Genomic DNA, 14,616 nt, shown 5'->3' on the forward strand with positions numbered 1-14,616 from the left:
AAAAAAAAGATTTTTTTCATATTTGAACAAAATCTTTCAAATAAAAAAATAATATGAATATTTATTTTTATTTATTGATATTAAAAATTTGTTTGTGTGTGTGCATTAATATATAATCTAAGTACAAAAATTTTATTTATGCATTCTAGTGAAAAAAATGAAAAGAAAAGACAAGCAGTGATATGATTTATTTTACCTACTTTGCAGAGCTAACTTTGTAACTAAAGAATCTATGATCTCTATTGAACACCAAACTGATCTAAGTTTGTTATCATGATCTAATCTGGCATGAACTATAATTGTGAACAGAGTTTTAATTGCTAATATTAGAAAGAGATGATGTGTTTACTAATTGATAATCTAAGATCAGCATTGCATACAATGTTTAGGCATCATGAAGCCAGTGGACTAGGTTGTATGACTATAGTCTTCTCAGAAAAAATAGAAATATTTTTTAAATAAGAATATAGCAGCCTTTATGTATTTTCAATGCTGATTCTGAATGTGCAGCTCATTTTTTCCTACCACCCTCAGTTTTCACTAAAATATATGAAAATATAAAATATAGTGAAAATTAAAATAAGAAATATCAAACTCTCAGTTTGATATTTTATATTTTAATTTTCACATACTTAGATTTTAATCAATCTGTTTATATTAGTTGGACTGCTGATTAAGAAGTTCTAGATCTTGCTGCAGTGCAGTTTCAGCAGTTTATAGACTACTCTATCCCTATCTGCCCTCTATATATCAGACAGATATATAAAACAAACCTACCAAACAAGGCAATCAGTCAGAGTTATAACTGTGAATTAATGTTATTAAGGTAGCTAATGTTAGTTAATTAGTAAACTTGGGCTCTTTTTATAGTTTTTGGGGTCAAAAGCTGAACATGCTTTTAAAATGTCATGTCAGTCGATTAATTCACCATACAGTTTTTGTTATATGTGCAGTAATTACATAGTTAAATCACACAGTCAGTCTACAATGTTCCTAATTGTGTAGCATATATGAGGAACTGAAATATTGGAAATCCTTTAAGTTTGTAAACTTTTTTCCTCCATTCCCATTTAGGCTTTTTTCCAAATAACTCTGGACACCTTAGTGGTAAACACTGAATGTTTTCATCAATGATACTGCTACTATGGAGAAATGTTAACAAGGAAAGTGAAATCCAATACGTTAACAGACTATTGTTGAACACTAATTAGAAAGACTCTTCATCATTACAAAAGAAAAAGCAAATGAAAAAGAAATTGACTATAATTTTATACCATTTAATGCAATACTTGTTAAAATTTCCTTAACTTGTCTGCCAGGGGCAAAGGTTGATGACGTTTGTAGAGCAGATATCATCTTTTAAGGGCACTAAAGGTGATATAGTTGTACACGTTGGCACTAATGATATTAAGAGTAGGAGCCCGGCAGAATTACTTAACAAGTACAGGTCACTGATGAAAAAAAGCCGTGAATTAGGGTTGAATTTGAAAGTTGCAATTCTGCCCAGACACGATAGGAGGGAGTATATGATGAGAGACCTGTCGATCAATTCGGCCCTGGAAAGATTGTGCAGGGCTCAAGGGGTAGAATTTTTTTCAGCCTAGTCTGTACTTGTTAACAGGAGAGACTGCTTCTACAGGGATGGGATACACTTAAATAGAAAGGGTGCAAGAATGTTTGCTGATGCTATCGAGGCAGTGTTAGGTGGGTCGGAAAACTGCTAGATTGGGGGGGATACAAGGACTAATAGATTAACAGTAGCCACTGGCAGAGGAGAAAGTGATTCTTGCACTGCTTCTATTGGAATGAGCAGCAGCCTGGAAAATAAGATGCAGGATATTTCAGAGACTGCTGGGAATCATGGGGGTACAAGTAAACACATGGGTTGTGTTAGGGTGGCTAAGAGGAAGAGCAGGTGCATGTATACTTGTGTGTACACCAATACTAGGAGTTTAGTAATAAATTTGATGAATTTTAGGTATTGCTGAAAACATCAAAGGCAGATATTGTTGGGATTTCAGAAACGAGGTGTCACGCAGATATAAGGAATGCAGAACTGGAATTTGGGGAGTACAATGTCTACAGAAAGGATAGGAAGGGAGGAGGGGGTTATGCTATTAGTTAAGAAACACATAAAATCCAAAGAAGTGAAGCCAGGCGACATTGCTGGACAGTGCAGTGTCGAGTCAGTTTGGTGTGACATAAGCATTGGGAGATCAAAATTGAGAGTAGGAGTGTGCTATAGGCCTAATGACTCTGATGAGTATAATAAGAAACTGTACAGAGAAATAGAGTGGGCCAGTAAATCAGAGAGTCTTATAATGGGGGATTTTAATTTCCCAGATATTGACTGGAATTTGGGGGCTGGTCACTCACACACTAGCAAGGCTTTTGTGGATTTTTTGGATGATTGTTTTCTACATCAGCATGTTTGGGAAGCAACTAGAGGGAGTAATACTCTTGATTTGATTATCAGTAGTGATTCTTCATGCATTAAGAATCTGCACATAAATGAACCACTAGGTGGCAGTGATCACAGTGTTCTGAAGTGGGATTTACTCAAACAGGTAACTACCATTAGGGGTAAAGGGAAGGGGTATTGCTTTCGTAAAGGCAACTATGATGGACTGAGACAGTATTTAAATTCTATACAGTGGGATCAACTGATGATGTTACCAACAGCAAATTCAAAATGGGAAGCATTCAAAGAACTTATCTTGGAAGCTACTAGGCTTTACATACCAACAAAGAAATATTGTTCAAGGTTTAGTCCGAAATGGATGTCAGATGAACTAATGAGGCATATGGCAGAGAAGAAAAATGCATGGGATACATACAAATTAACACGTGACACAGAAGCCTATGATAGATACAAGTTGATCTGTAACCAAGTTACAAAGGAGGTTAGGCAGGCGAAGGCAGATTACGAGAAATCCTTGGCAAAGGATGCGAAGAAAAACAGCAAAGAGTTCTTTACTTATGTAAACTCTAGAAGGAAGGGGATGAATCAGATTGGTCCACTTGATATCGATGGGTCAACTGTTGATGATCCTGCTCAGGTAGCTAACAAACTAAATGAATATTTTGCAATCGACATTCACACATGAGGAGTTATTCAGCGAGGGGAATGCCAGAGGTGTATTCAACTCTGGCAGTAAGCTAGAGAATCTTGTAATAACTGAGAGTAAAGTGGAGGAGAAATTGTTGAAGATAAACACAAGAAAGGCACCTGGGGTGGATGGGATCTATCCAGTTATATTAAAGGAGGCAGCAAAGGAAGTAAGCAAACCCTTAGCCATAATTATGAGAGCTTCCTTGGACTCAGGGGAAGTACCCATGGACTGGAGATGTGCAAATGTGACCCCAATTCACAAAGGAGGATCAAAAGGCAACACAAGTAATTATGGACCTGTTAGTTTAACTTCTGTTCCTGGAAAATTAATGGAGGCACTGGTTAAAGAAGCACTGCAGGATCATCTAGACAAGACTTCAGTTATAGCTCAGACACAGCATGGTTTTGTTAAGGGGAAGTCTTGCCTGACCAATTTGATTGGATACTATGATGCAGTCACAAAAGAACTGGATGCAGGGAATAACTTTGATATTATATACTTGGATCTTAGAAAGGCTTTTGATAGTGTTGCACATGGAAGACTGCTGCACAAATTGGAGCAGTGTGGCATTGGAGGCAAATTGCTGCTATGGATAAAGGGGTGGTTGAGGGGGAGAAGACAGAGAGTGGTAATCAATGGACACTGCTCATCGTGGACTAATGTTATTAGTGGAGTCCCTCAGGGTTCAGTATTGGGTCCTTTATTGTTTTCTGTATTTATAAATGATACTGATGATGGTATATCAAGCTTAATGTCCAAGTTTGCAGACAATACGAAGGTTGGCAGGGTTGTCAAGGACACTACTGACACTATGCTGCTGCAAAAGGATCTGGAAAGGTTGAGCAGATGGGCTGAGAGGTGGCAAATGAAGTTTAATATTGACAAATGTAAAGTACTACATATGGAAAACAGCAACCCCAGAGCAACGTATCAATTCTGTGGTACTACACTGACAGTGGTAGAGAATGAAAGGGACCTGGGTGTGGTTGCAGGCAGATATGAAGTTCTCTGAGCAGTGCAGACGGGCTGCAAGAGTAGCTCATGGTGTATTGTCAATGATATATAGGAATTTTTCTAGCAGGGGTAAGGAGGTGATTATTCCCTAGTATAAGGCAATGGTCAGGCCACACCTAGAGTACTGTATACAGGCCTGGAGGCCTCATTTCAAGAAGGATGTAGAGCTGCTGGAACGAGTACATAGAAGGGCAACAAGAGTAGTGAATGGAACAAAGGGGTGCTCTTACGAAGAAAGGCTTAAGTTTTGCAAATTACAGTGTCTGGAGACTAGGCACCAGTGAGGTGATCTGATAGAGGTGTATAAAGCCTTGAATGGTTTGAGCATGCTCAATGCTGACGGGATTCTCCCTCTTGCTCAGAATAATCACCTGAGAGGGCATAAATTCAAATTGAGGAAAGACAGATGTAGGATAGATGTGCGGAAATTTGCCTTTAGCCAGCGGGTGGTTGGTAGGCGGAACAGACTTCCATCCCTTGTCGTGGAAGTTGATAGCCTAAATAAGTTTAAGGCTCAGCTGGACAGGTATTTCGAATGAACAGAGGGGTGAAGTGGAAGTGGTTATTTTTTATTTATTTATTTTACTTTATTTTTTTTTGGCTGATGCTGCATAAGTTTGCTTTCTTGCATCAAATGCCTCTACTAATGCTAATGCTAACTTCAATCGATTAAAAATTTCAATGAGTTCAAAATTTTTAATGAAAAATTTTGAACTGCATTCCTTTCTAAATCCATAAGTACTAAGCAATATTTGACTTCAAATTTGGGTTTGGCACATCAAAATCCATGAGATATACCATATTTTTGGAAGAAAAAAATCAAAAATAAAGTTTGTTGTCCATTATTATAGACGTGTTTCATTCTGAAAGAAGAAACTGTGTACTACAATTGTGGGGAAATTAATTAAATGAGTAACTTAATTTTACATTACAGCCTCTACCAATAAAGTATTATATCTGACATAAAAGCAGATCACTGGAAAGCAGGGGTTGACTATGCAGCAGAATCCATGTCCAGTATTAGGCAGAGGTGAACTGGATAACTGTCTGGGTGCTTATCATGACACCATTTCAGGACATGTGAGGGGTGCTAATTGGAAAGCTTCTCACCCAAGGCCATGCAGATTAGCAACAGTGCTACTAGAAACTATAAATCTGGCATCATTGGGAACCTTGCCCTTAATAGAATTTAAAAAATATCAGATTTTTGAAACCTAATACTGTTAAGAGCTGGTGGTAAAATACACAGATTGCACTATGTAACGAAAAATATATTTGTATTTAACTATTTTTTATATGTATTTTGTGTGCTGAATCCAATGGTCTCATTGGTTTTTCCCTAGTCAATATTTTGTTTGATATTGAAGTTTTTACATTTTTGCAACATTTATAAGTATTTATATATGTGCATACCAATATTGTGATATATATATATCAGTCTGTAGTATAGTCAGACCTCTCTTTAACAAACTTCCATATAGTGAACTTTTCTATTTAGCAAATTTTTTTGATTTCCCCTTGGTCATTACATTAAAAATAATTTCCATATAATGAAGAAAATTTCCATATAACGAACTGATTTTGAGAGACCTGGGTACACATTGTTTGCACCTCTGGCCTTTAGGCAATAGAGCTGATGCTGTAGAAAGCACAAATTAGGAGCTAAACAGATTAAGAATTAAGAGCTAAAACATTCCACAATTGAGTAGTCTGTAAAACCTATAAAACCGCCTCTACTGTACTGAGAAGTTGCACTGGTCAACTGCTATCTATGTGTCCACAGTCCTTGGCAAAGATTAAGGCATATTCCTGACATGGACATTGGCTCTGGTCAACCTGTTTTCTACTGTAAGCACCCTATTAGAGAACAAAAAAAATGCAGACTTTAATAAAATTAGGAAAGAGTGATTTTCCTTTATCCCAGAAATTCATCTGTTGCTTCACAGAAATGAGTCATCCACACTTTCACTAAATTTCACCTGTCCACTGTCTCTGTTTATATGGTAAAAGAGTGGTCCCTAAATCAGTTTTGTTTTAACTACTGTGCAAGTAACCTTACAATATCTAAGAGGAAATCCTTGAGTGTAGTTCAAAAAGTGAAAATGTTTAATAGTGTAGGTTGGGGTGTTAAAAAAAAAAATCACTTTAAACTTTGGTATCCCTGTCAGTATTATGTCAACCATTCGGAAAACTATGTTTTGATTCTCAAACTGTTTGAGGAAATGGGCCCCTGTCAGAAGCAATTTAAAATTATGCCTATGTGAATATGTAGATGAAGCAGTTTTTATGTGAGTAAAGTTGATTTGAGACCAAAACATGCCAATATCAGGGCCATTAATAAAAAAAAAGGCTATGGAGCACACATCTTTTCTGGGACATAAAACATTCCAAGACAGTTCTAGTTGGCTGGACAAATTTAAAATGCACCATGGCTTATTCAAAAAAGTTATTTCTGGTGAAAGTGGAGTTATAATCGAAGAAGACTGTACCCATTGGAAAGAAGCAGTTTTGAAAAAAATTATGTAGGATTATGAGCCCAAAGACAGATTTAACATTGATGAAACAGGTCTATTTTGATGTGAAAACATCTATGGCAGCACTGGAGTAAACCCGATTGGAAGCAAAATTTTCTTATGAAAATAAATAACGCAATTCAATTGCAAATGAAATTTTCTTACAGAAATGATGTCACTTCCTATTAGGTGGCTGTTAGATTTAAAATGACATCACTTCCCAAATGGTGCTAGCGATGCTAGCTCAGTCACTAACATTGATTTGGTAGAGTAAGCAGTAGGTAGTAATATTATGCAAGAATTAAAGCTTCAAAGCCACTGAAGAAGCCTCTCGTGTCGAAAAGTAAAGGGTTCAAAAACATAGAGAACGAAAAAAATTTAGACTTTAATAAAATTTGCCTCTCAAGATTTTGATCAACATCAACCTTCTAAGTAGCGTAATTAATAAATTTCGACGAAACTGTTTAAAAATTTAAATGGTTTTGATTCAAGAATGCAACAATAAAACAATCACTTGAACAAACAACAATCACTTCTAGCAGTAGTTTTTGGTTATACTAGTCTACAAATCTGTCTGTCATACTAGTCTACAAATGGATTTCACTACCCATTAAACTGTGAAAATACCAAATCTAATTTCAGTTAACAACCTATAAGAGTATTTCGAAGATGGCTAAAACTCCAGCTGAGTGACATCAAGAGCAGTATGCAAGAATAAAAGCTTCAAAGCCACCAAAGAAGCCTCCCATGTCGACAAAAGAATGAGTTCAAAAACATAGAGAACAAAAAAAATGCAGACTTTAATAAAATCTGCTTCTCAAGATTTTGAGAAGCAAATTTTATTAAACTCTAAAAATACAATTGGGTCCTGTTACGGCTATGAAGACTTGTAATACTTGTCAAGCATCTTTCAAAAATGATTCCATTCCAACATTTTCAAAGAGCAACAGTTTCATTTATCCTGCCATTCCATCTCATCTGCCTCGATTGGATTTAGTGACAGAGGGGCTCATTTCTCCTCATACACCATTCATGCAAATTAGAAGACTAAGACATGGTTTCTGCCAATATGGAATTTTGGGCCAAATTATAAATGTTCCTGTAAATGTTAATTCGATGATCTATTATTTGCCTCAGAGAATAGATGACAATTATTTTGTTAACATTCATATCATAAGAAAAAAATTCACAAATCAAGTTGTTGTTGTTGTTATTTGGTTTTTAGGAGCATTAGCAACTAAGGCCATATTGCTCCGGGGATATGCGGTGGTCATTCACTGACCTTTCTGCATCCTCTGTATTTGGTGGATCACGGGCTCGAACCCCGGTCTAATCAAGAAGCATGTGCTACACACTGCTGCTCCTGCCCACCTGACCACGGAGGCGCCACAAATCAAGTAATTTAAAGGGCTTGGTTTGTAAACGAGATGTAAGGGTTAGGTGAAAGTATCTACCTGTATCGTCTGTACGATATCATGATTGATGAAGCATTCTTCGATGAAGACATGGAACATGATCCATTTTGACAATATTACGCTAAAATTACGCAATTTTAAACAGATCGAATTTCAATATCATGGTAGTCCACACTCACATTCTTTTGTGGCTTAATAATGTTCCTAAAGAACCTATGGGAAATGGTATGAAAGCAATAATAGCTATGATAAATCAGTTCTTGTCTGTTTCTACTGTAAAAGCCTCTGGTAATATCAAACTCCAAACTCACAAACATACTTTTACTTATTTATGAGTTTGGAGTTTTGAAGCTCCATTTATGCCATCATGATCTACAATGATTTTAATTCCCATGCCAAAAGCAGACACTTGACGAGTCAAATGTCTAGATTCTTCTACAAAAAATTGTAGAAGAATCTAGAGGACAATGAGTATACTAACATTGATCACTTCTTTAAACAAAATCGCATCATTCGGAATCATATTATATTGATTTACTTCGAGCTAGTATTACTCAGCCAGAGTAATAGCAGCCCAAAAGTTTCAGAAAGAACTTTGTCTTTCTGAAATGAGAACACCATCAAAAATAGCATAACCCCCTTCAATCCTTTTGTGTTTAGCATTTTAAAGTCTAACATGGACATTCAATTCAATTCAATTCATGGAAGAATATTCTTGTGCTGCTTATGTCGTCAAATACGTAAATAAGACCAATCGTGGGATTAGCAATTTACAACATAAAATTATTGAAATCACGAATGAGTATCCTGAGTTTGGCATCATTGAAATTACAAGAAAATTAAGCAATGACATGCTCAACTCTGTCGAAATTACTAGTCAAGAGGCTGCTTGGTATTTTGCTTCATCAACTGATGTCCGAGAGTTCAGTTGTTGTAACTTATATACCTACCGTGTGATCTATCGAGTGACAACAAAATAGAAAACTGAACAAAGAAATTGAACAAGAAAACATGGGTGATGATTCTACCAATATTTGGAAAGAGAACTAGTTTGATAAGTACGAGAAAAGGATGGTGAGAAACAAGTTCAAACAGGCCGGAATTGATAACAACATCTTTGACCTTCCACCGGGAAACAGAGGGGCTCATGCCCTCTATTTACTCTACCGAATGAACGTTAGTGATGGCATTGACGTCATTTAGGAAGCGACGTAATTTATGTCATTTCCATTTCATGTTTTCGTCAAAGATAAAATATCACATAAAACATCTTTCGTGCGTACAGAGTACACATGGTTTTTTTTTTAAATGTTTGCCGAACAAGACACTGACTTTTAAAGATGATAAATGTTTATGTGGTAAAAATAGTAAGGAGAAAATTACAGCTTAGTTGGTGCAAATATGGCTGGTAATGAAAAACTGAAGCTTTTGGTATTAGGAAAAAGTAAACAACCCCGATGTTTCAAAGGAGTAAAGCCATCAGAATTGAACTACAACTACAACAAAAAATCTTGGATGACAAATGATATTTTTGAACAGTGAATTTTAAATTTCAATACAAAGATGATGAAAGAAAACAGAAAAATCGCATTGACTGCCAACAACTACCTGCCCACCTTCACTCAGTAATTTTGAAACTTGAAGTGTGAAGCTTGTTTTCTTCCCTCTGAATACCTCGTCAAACTGCAACCAATGGACCAAAGCATTATCAAGAATTTGGAAATTCACTACCCAAGGTGCATACTGAAAAAATTTAAACCGAGAATATAAACCAACCAACCAACCTATAGGTTCTGGAGTCAAGTGGAGTCACAAGATGTGAAAGAAACAAAGATTAAGAATTGTTTTGCAAAAGCAGGTTTTGCTAAAGCACCAATTAACAGCAATGAGAGGGATGAGTTATTGAGCAATCTTGGGAAGAACTCAAAGCAAAAGGTTTGACCAGTGGAGAAATTGTTCTTGACGAATTTTGGAGTTGATAATGATATCATAGTAGCTGAATATTTGAGTGACTCCAAAATTTTGGAGAGTATTCAAAGAACTAGTGACAATATCGAACCTTCCAAATATGAAATGTTGCAGCATTTGAACTTTGCATCGAGGCCTTCAGAAAAGAAAATGTGCCATAAAATATATTTGAATGTTTAAACAAATGCAACCATTTTTATGAGCATTTGTTTAAACATTCAAATTTTTATGTACAGTAAAATCCAGTGTACAACGAAATACAACTAAATATTTTAAGAAATAATTTTTAAAGTTGGAAAATTTATTCATTCCCACTTATTTCTGAATGTTGAATTACAGTATTTTTCACTGTTGAAAAGGTCATATTTCTTTATAGCAAAATTTCTGTTTAACGGATTTTTTCAAGCGAACAATTGATTTCATTATATAAAGGTCTGACTGTATTTATATAATAGTTTTTTTTTTTTTTAATTTTCTATGGTCTATTTCCAGACTCATGTTTGTGGATAGTATATAGAACCAAAGCATGTGTTGCAGCACTAGTAGAATCAAGTTTCATAGTGCATATGAAGCCTATTTTGGAATACCTATAGGTGATCAAGATAAGCTGCGGGCACCTCACTTCTGCTGTAGTAGATGCAGCACTAGTAGCATCAAGTTTCATAGTGCATATGAAGCCTATTTTGGAATGCCTATAGGTGATCAAGATAAGCTGTTGGCACCTCCCTCACTTCTGCTGTAGTAGATGCAGCTCGACATTTGAGGGATGGTTCTTAGTCTCAAATGTTTGCTTTTTGCTATACTTCAAATAAGGTGTATACGTGTAATTCACCCACCATTTCTGAGGTGGCTATCTACCTTAGAAACAATAGTTGAAAAAAAAAGTTTTAAAGAGCTGTATACTGTATTTAATGTTGTTGTTGTTGTTGTTGTGGGGGTTTCATGGCGCATAAGCAACTTTGGCTATAATGCGCCTATACTATATACTGTATTTAAGATCTTTCTGTTGCTGTGAATGTAAATCTTATTATTATTTTTTTTTAATATAAGGAATATTCAGTGAACATTACAACAAAGAAATACATTAATTTACTGTTGAATTTATCAATGTTACAGGGTACTCCTAACATGTTTATGGGAAACTTTCAGTTTATTATATTCTGTTAATGCAGACTAGTGAGGATAATCTGAGCCATCAGGAGAGAGAGAGAGAGAGAGAGAGAGAGAGAGAGAGAGAGAGAGAGAGAGAGAGAGAGAGAGAGAGAGAGAGAGAGAAACATATGTCTCACTAACTAGCAAATATTTAAGTGGTCAGGGAAACTCAACAAAAACGTTTGATCTTAATGTTTTTCTAATTGGAGTTGGTCATGTGGTCATTAAAATATTTTTCTTTTAAAAGACAAAAACAATTTAATACACGACTGTAGAAACATAACTTATATTTTTCCTTACTGCTTTTTATTTCATTAAATAATTTAACCTTGTTGTTTATCAACAAAGTGTGTCAGACAATCCAGTTTGTTTGTTGTTTGTTATTTGGAGCATTAGCAACTAAGGCCATATTGCTCTGGGGATATGCGGTGGTCATTCCCTGACCTTTCTGCATCCTCCGTATTTGGTGGTCATGGGCTTGAACCCCAGTCTAATCAAGAAGCGTGTGCTACGTACTGCTGCTCCTGCCCACCTGGCTACGGAGGTGCCCAGAAAATCCAGTATCAGAGGGTAGACATGCAGATTAAGGAATGATTCACTTTAAATTTAACAAAGCATAAATTTAAACTGAAATCATAACCAAAGTTACTAATGATTAATTAGAATTATGTGTTAGCTATGAAGTTTATTCACAAACCTGTAAACTCTCTCCATGAACAAAAATCTGTGAAACAAATGGACTTGAAAGATAAATATTTTCTATCTTTTCTGGGGCTATGTACTCCCCTTGGGCCAGTTTGAAAATATGTTTCTTTCTGTCAATTATCCTCAAAGCACCATTCTTAAGAAGAAGAAAATAAAAATATATATTAATTTGATTTGAAATAACTTTCATGCTGTATAACATAAACAAAGTTAGGGTATATAATGTAAACAAACTGTATAGTGTGATAACACATTCATTATTTTATAATTCAGAATAACCGAATGATATAAGCAGAGAACAAAAGTTCTGTTTGGTTTAAACTTTGTTCAAAAATCTGTGGTTTCATCAGAATTGTTGCTTTGAATGTATTCAAAATTATATTTAATAATATGTTAAGAGCCATCCCTCTCATTTTATGGCCAATTCATCAATAAGATCAGTAGAATTACACATATTATGACATATTGTGATAATTTTAGTTACATCTAAAATTCCTATAACCCTTGGTTACTATTCATAATATACACTTACCAATACTAATTTTTATACTAAATAGTATTATTATATTAACATAATGTTAATGAGAATAACTGATAGAAAGCTAGGACTAAAAAATATTAATTAATTTTCAATTTCCACCTTGAGATAGTCATACAGGATTAGAGGAACTTATGTTTTAATATTTAACATTTAAATAATTAACATTAGTTTTTTCTACTGGCAAGGCAAAGCTTATTTAAGTTAGTGCAATACCAGGCAACTAATTGTGAAGGCATTCACAATAAGAAATGTAACAAAAATGATGTCGTTTCACCTACTTCAGTGATTTATATAAACTAAAATGATGCTTTGCACTAACTTGTTTGTTTAACAAATTTCTCGTAGTCTGAGGCTTTCAGCCCTAAACCCCTTTTTAGCCTTTATTTAAAGCATTGAATACTTCTATCAAGCTTCCTTCAATGCCTTGTTGCTGTTCTTTTCCCTCATTCCAATAAATCTACATTTTTACTAAAATGAAGCTACCATAGCTGTATGCATACTCAAGATGCAGTCTAAGCACTATTTCTTATAAAATTGGGTAATAACATGTTTATCTCTACTGATAAAATTCCTGTATATCTACCCCTAGATCTTTTTTGTTTACCACCTCGAGTGTGGCCCGCCCAAATGGTATGCTATTCTGGATTACTGCTAACTATATGCAGTACCTTGCATTTATTAATGTTAAACCTCAATTGCGACTTCTCAGCCCATCTGCCAAATCTCCTCTAGGTTTCTGTTTTGCACTAACATGTTGATTCCTGTCATTAAACACTGAGCCAACCTTCCTATCATCAGAAACCTCAGATATTAAACTTCATATCTGTTCATCAAATCATTAATAAATATTGCAAATGGTAAGGGGTTCACTAATAACATTAATCTATGAAGAGTAGTGGCGATTAATACAAACACACTGTCAACTGCCACAAAATCATCCCTTTATCCATACCCGCTAACTTACCCCTAATATCACACAGCTCCAATATGTTCAATGCTCATTCATGTCATTCATATAATTCATGTGGAACAGTATCAAAAACTTTATCAAATCTATGTACAGTATATGATGTCAAAATTATTTTTATTTTGTGAATAGTTCATAGTAGCTAATCAGATTGGTTGGACAAGATCTTCCCCTTAACAAATTCATTCTATGATTGCCATATAACTGTATTCCTGAGAATTATTTCTTTAACCACTGACTCCATTATTTTCCCCAGTACAGAAGTAAAGCTTACAGGTCTGTAATTATTCACTTCACCCTTTGACCCCTCTTTGAGGATAGGAGTGATATTTGCACATCTCTTGTCTGGGAGACCTCCTCTGAATCCAAGGTTGAATAAAGGTTCACTTACCTCTTTTGTTTTCATAAATGTATCCCTTAGTTTACATGAGTTTCAGATAAATATTGTTACATACATGCAACAATATCTATCTGAAGTGCCTAAGAATAAACTATATTCTTAGGCATTGTGATTTAATGTGAATTTAAAATCAATTCACCATGGCAACTTTTTTAAGAAATACAGTGGACACCACTTAATGTGATCACTTCAGGACTCAGCTTAATTGATAACAATAACCAGTGAAACAAAAATGCAGCTGTTCAGCACTGTTTATTCATGTAGTGCAGAAATGTGTACACAAAGGGTTTAATTTGATTGTCCACTATTCCTTTGAGAAGTTATCAATAAAAATGAAACTCTCATAATGTTTCTGGAAATTAAAAACAAATAAAAAATATACTGAAATCAAGAATTAGAAAAGGGTTAATGCTCTACTGTAAAACAGTCAAGTTAGTAGGCATAAAGACAATGTACATACTATCTTTCACAGAGTAATGAAATGGAGTTCAAGAATTAATCAAGATGTTATGTAACTTCTTGATTAATTCCACTTCCACTGAAAAAAACCATGATAAGGCAAAAAGGTGATAACAGCAATGATTACAATAAACATAAATTTTTCTATGTATCAGTATACATCTGTTCAGGACTTCATAAAAGTGATAACATTAAATGAATGAATGATCGCATTATTCATGATCGCAATAAGTGGCATGTATTGCACTTAGAACTGTGCAATTTATACTGTATGCATTCATAAAAAAAATGTTTGGAACTGCACTTAATGGTTTTAAAGCTATACATTTGTGTTGAACTTCATCTTTAACTCCTGGCTAATTAAGTACT

The 14,616-nt window shown here is 34.9% G+C and overlaps 1 protein-coding gene across 1 annotated transcript in view; it reads right to left on the bottom strand.

Moving 5' to 3' along the window:
- Positions 1 to 14,616, bottom strand: part of LOC150081652 (long-chain-fatty-acid--CoA ligase 1-like) — a 216,281-nt gene that overhangs the window by 12,087 nt on the left and 189,578 nt on the right. Inside the window, exon 17 of the mRNA XM_090379515.1 lies at positions 11,873 to 12,016. Within this exon, the coding sequence (XP_090235641.1) occupies positions 11,873 to 12,016 (144 nt within the window). The remainder of the gene's footprint in view (positions 1 to 11,872; positions 12,017 to 14,616) is intronic.

This window comes from Mastigoproctus giganteus, chromosome 8 (genome assembly GCF_048544385.1).
Source record: "Mastigoproctus giganteus isolate SK-2022 chromosome 8, ASM4854438v1, whole genome shotgun sequence".
In the NCBI taxonomy this organism is placed as follows: Eukaryota; Metazoa; Arthropoda; class Arachnida; order Uropygi; family Thelyphonidae; genus Mastigoproctus; species Mastigoproctus giganteus.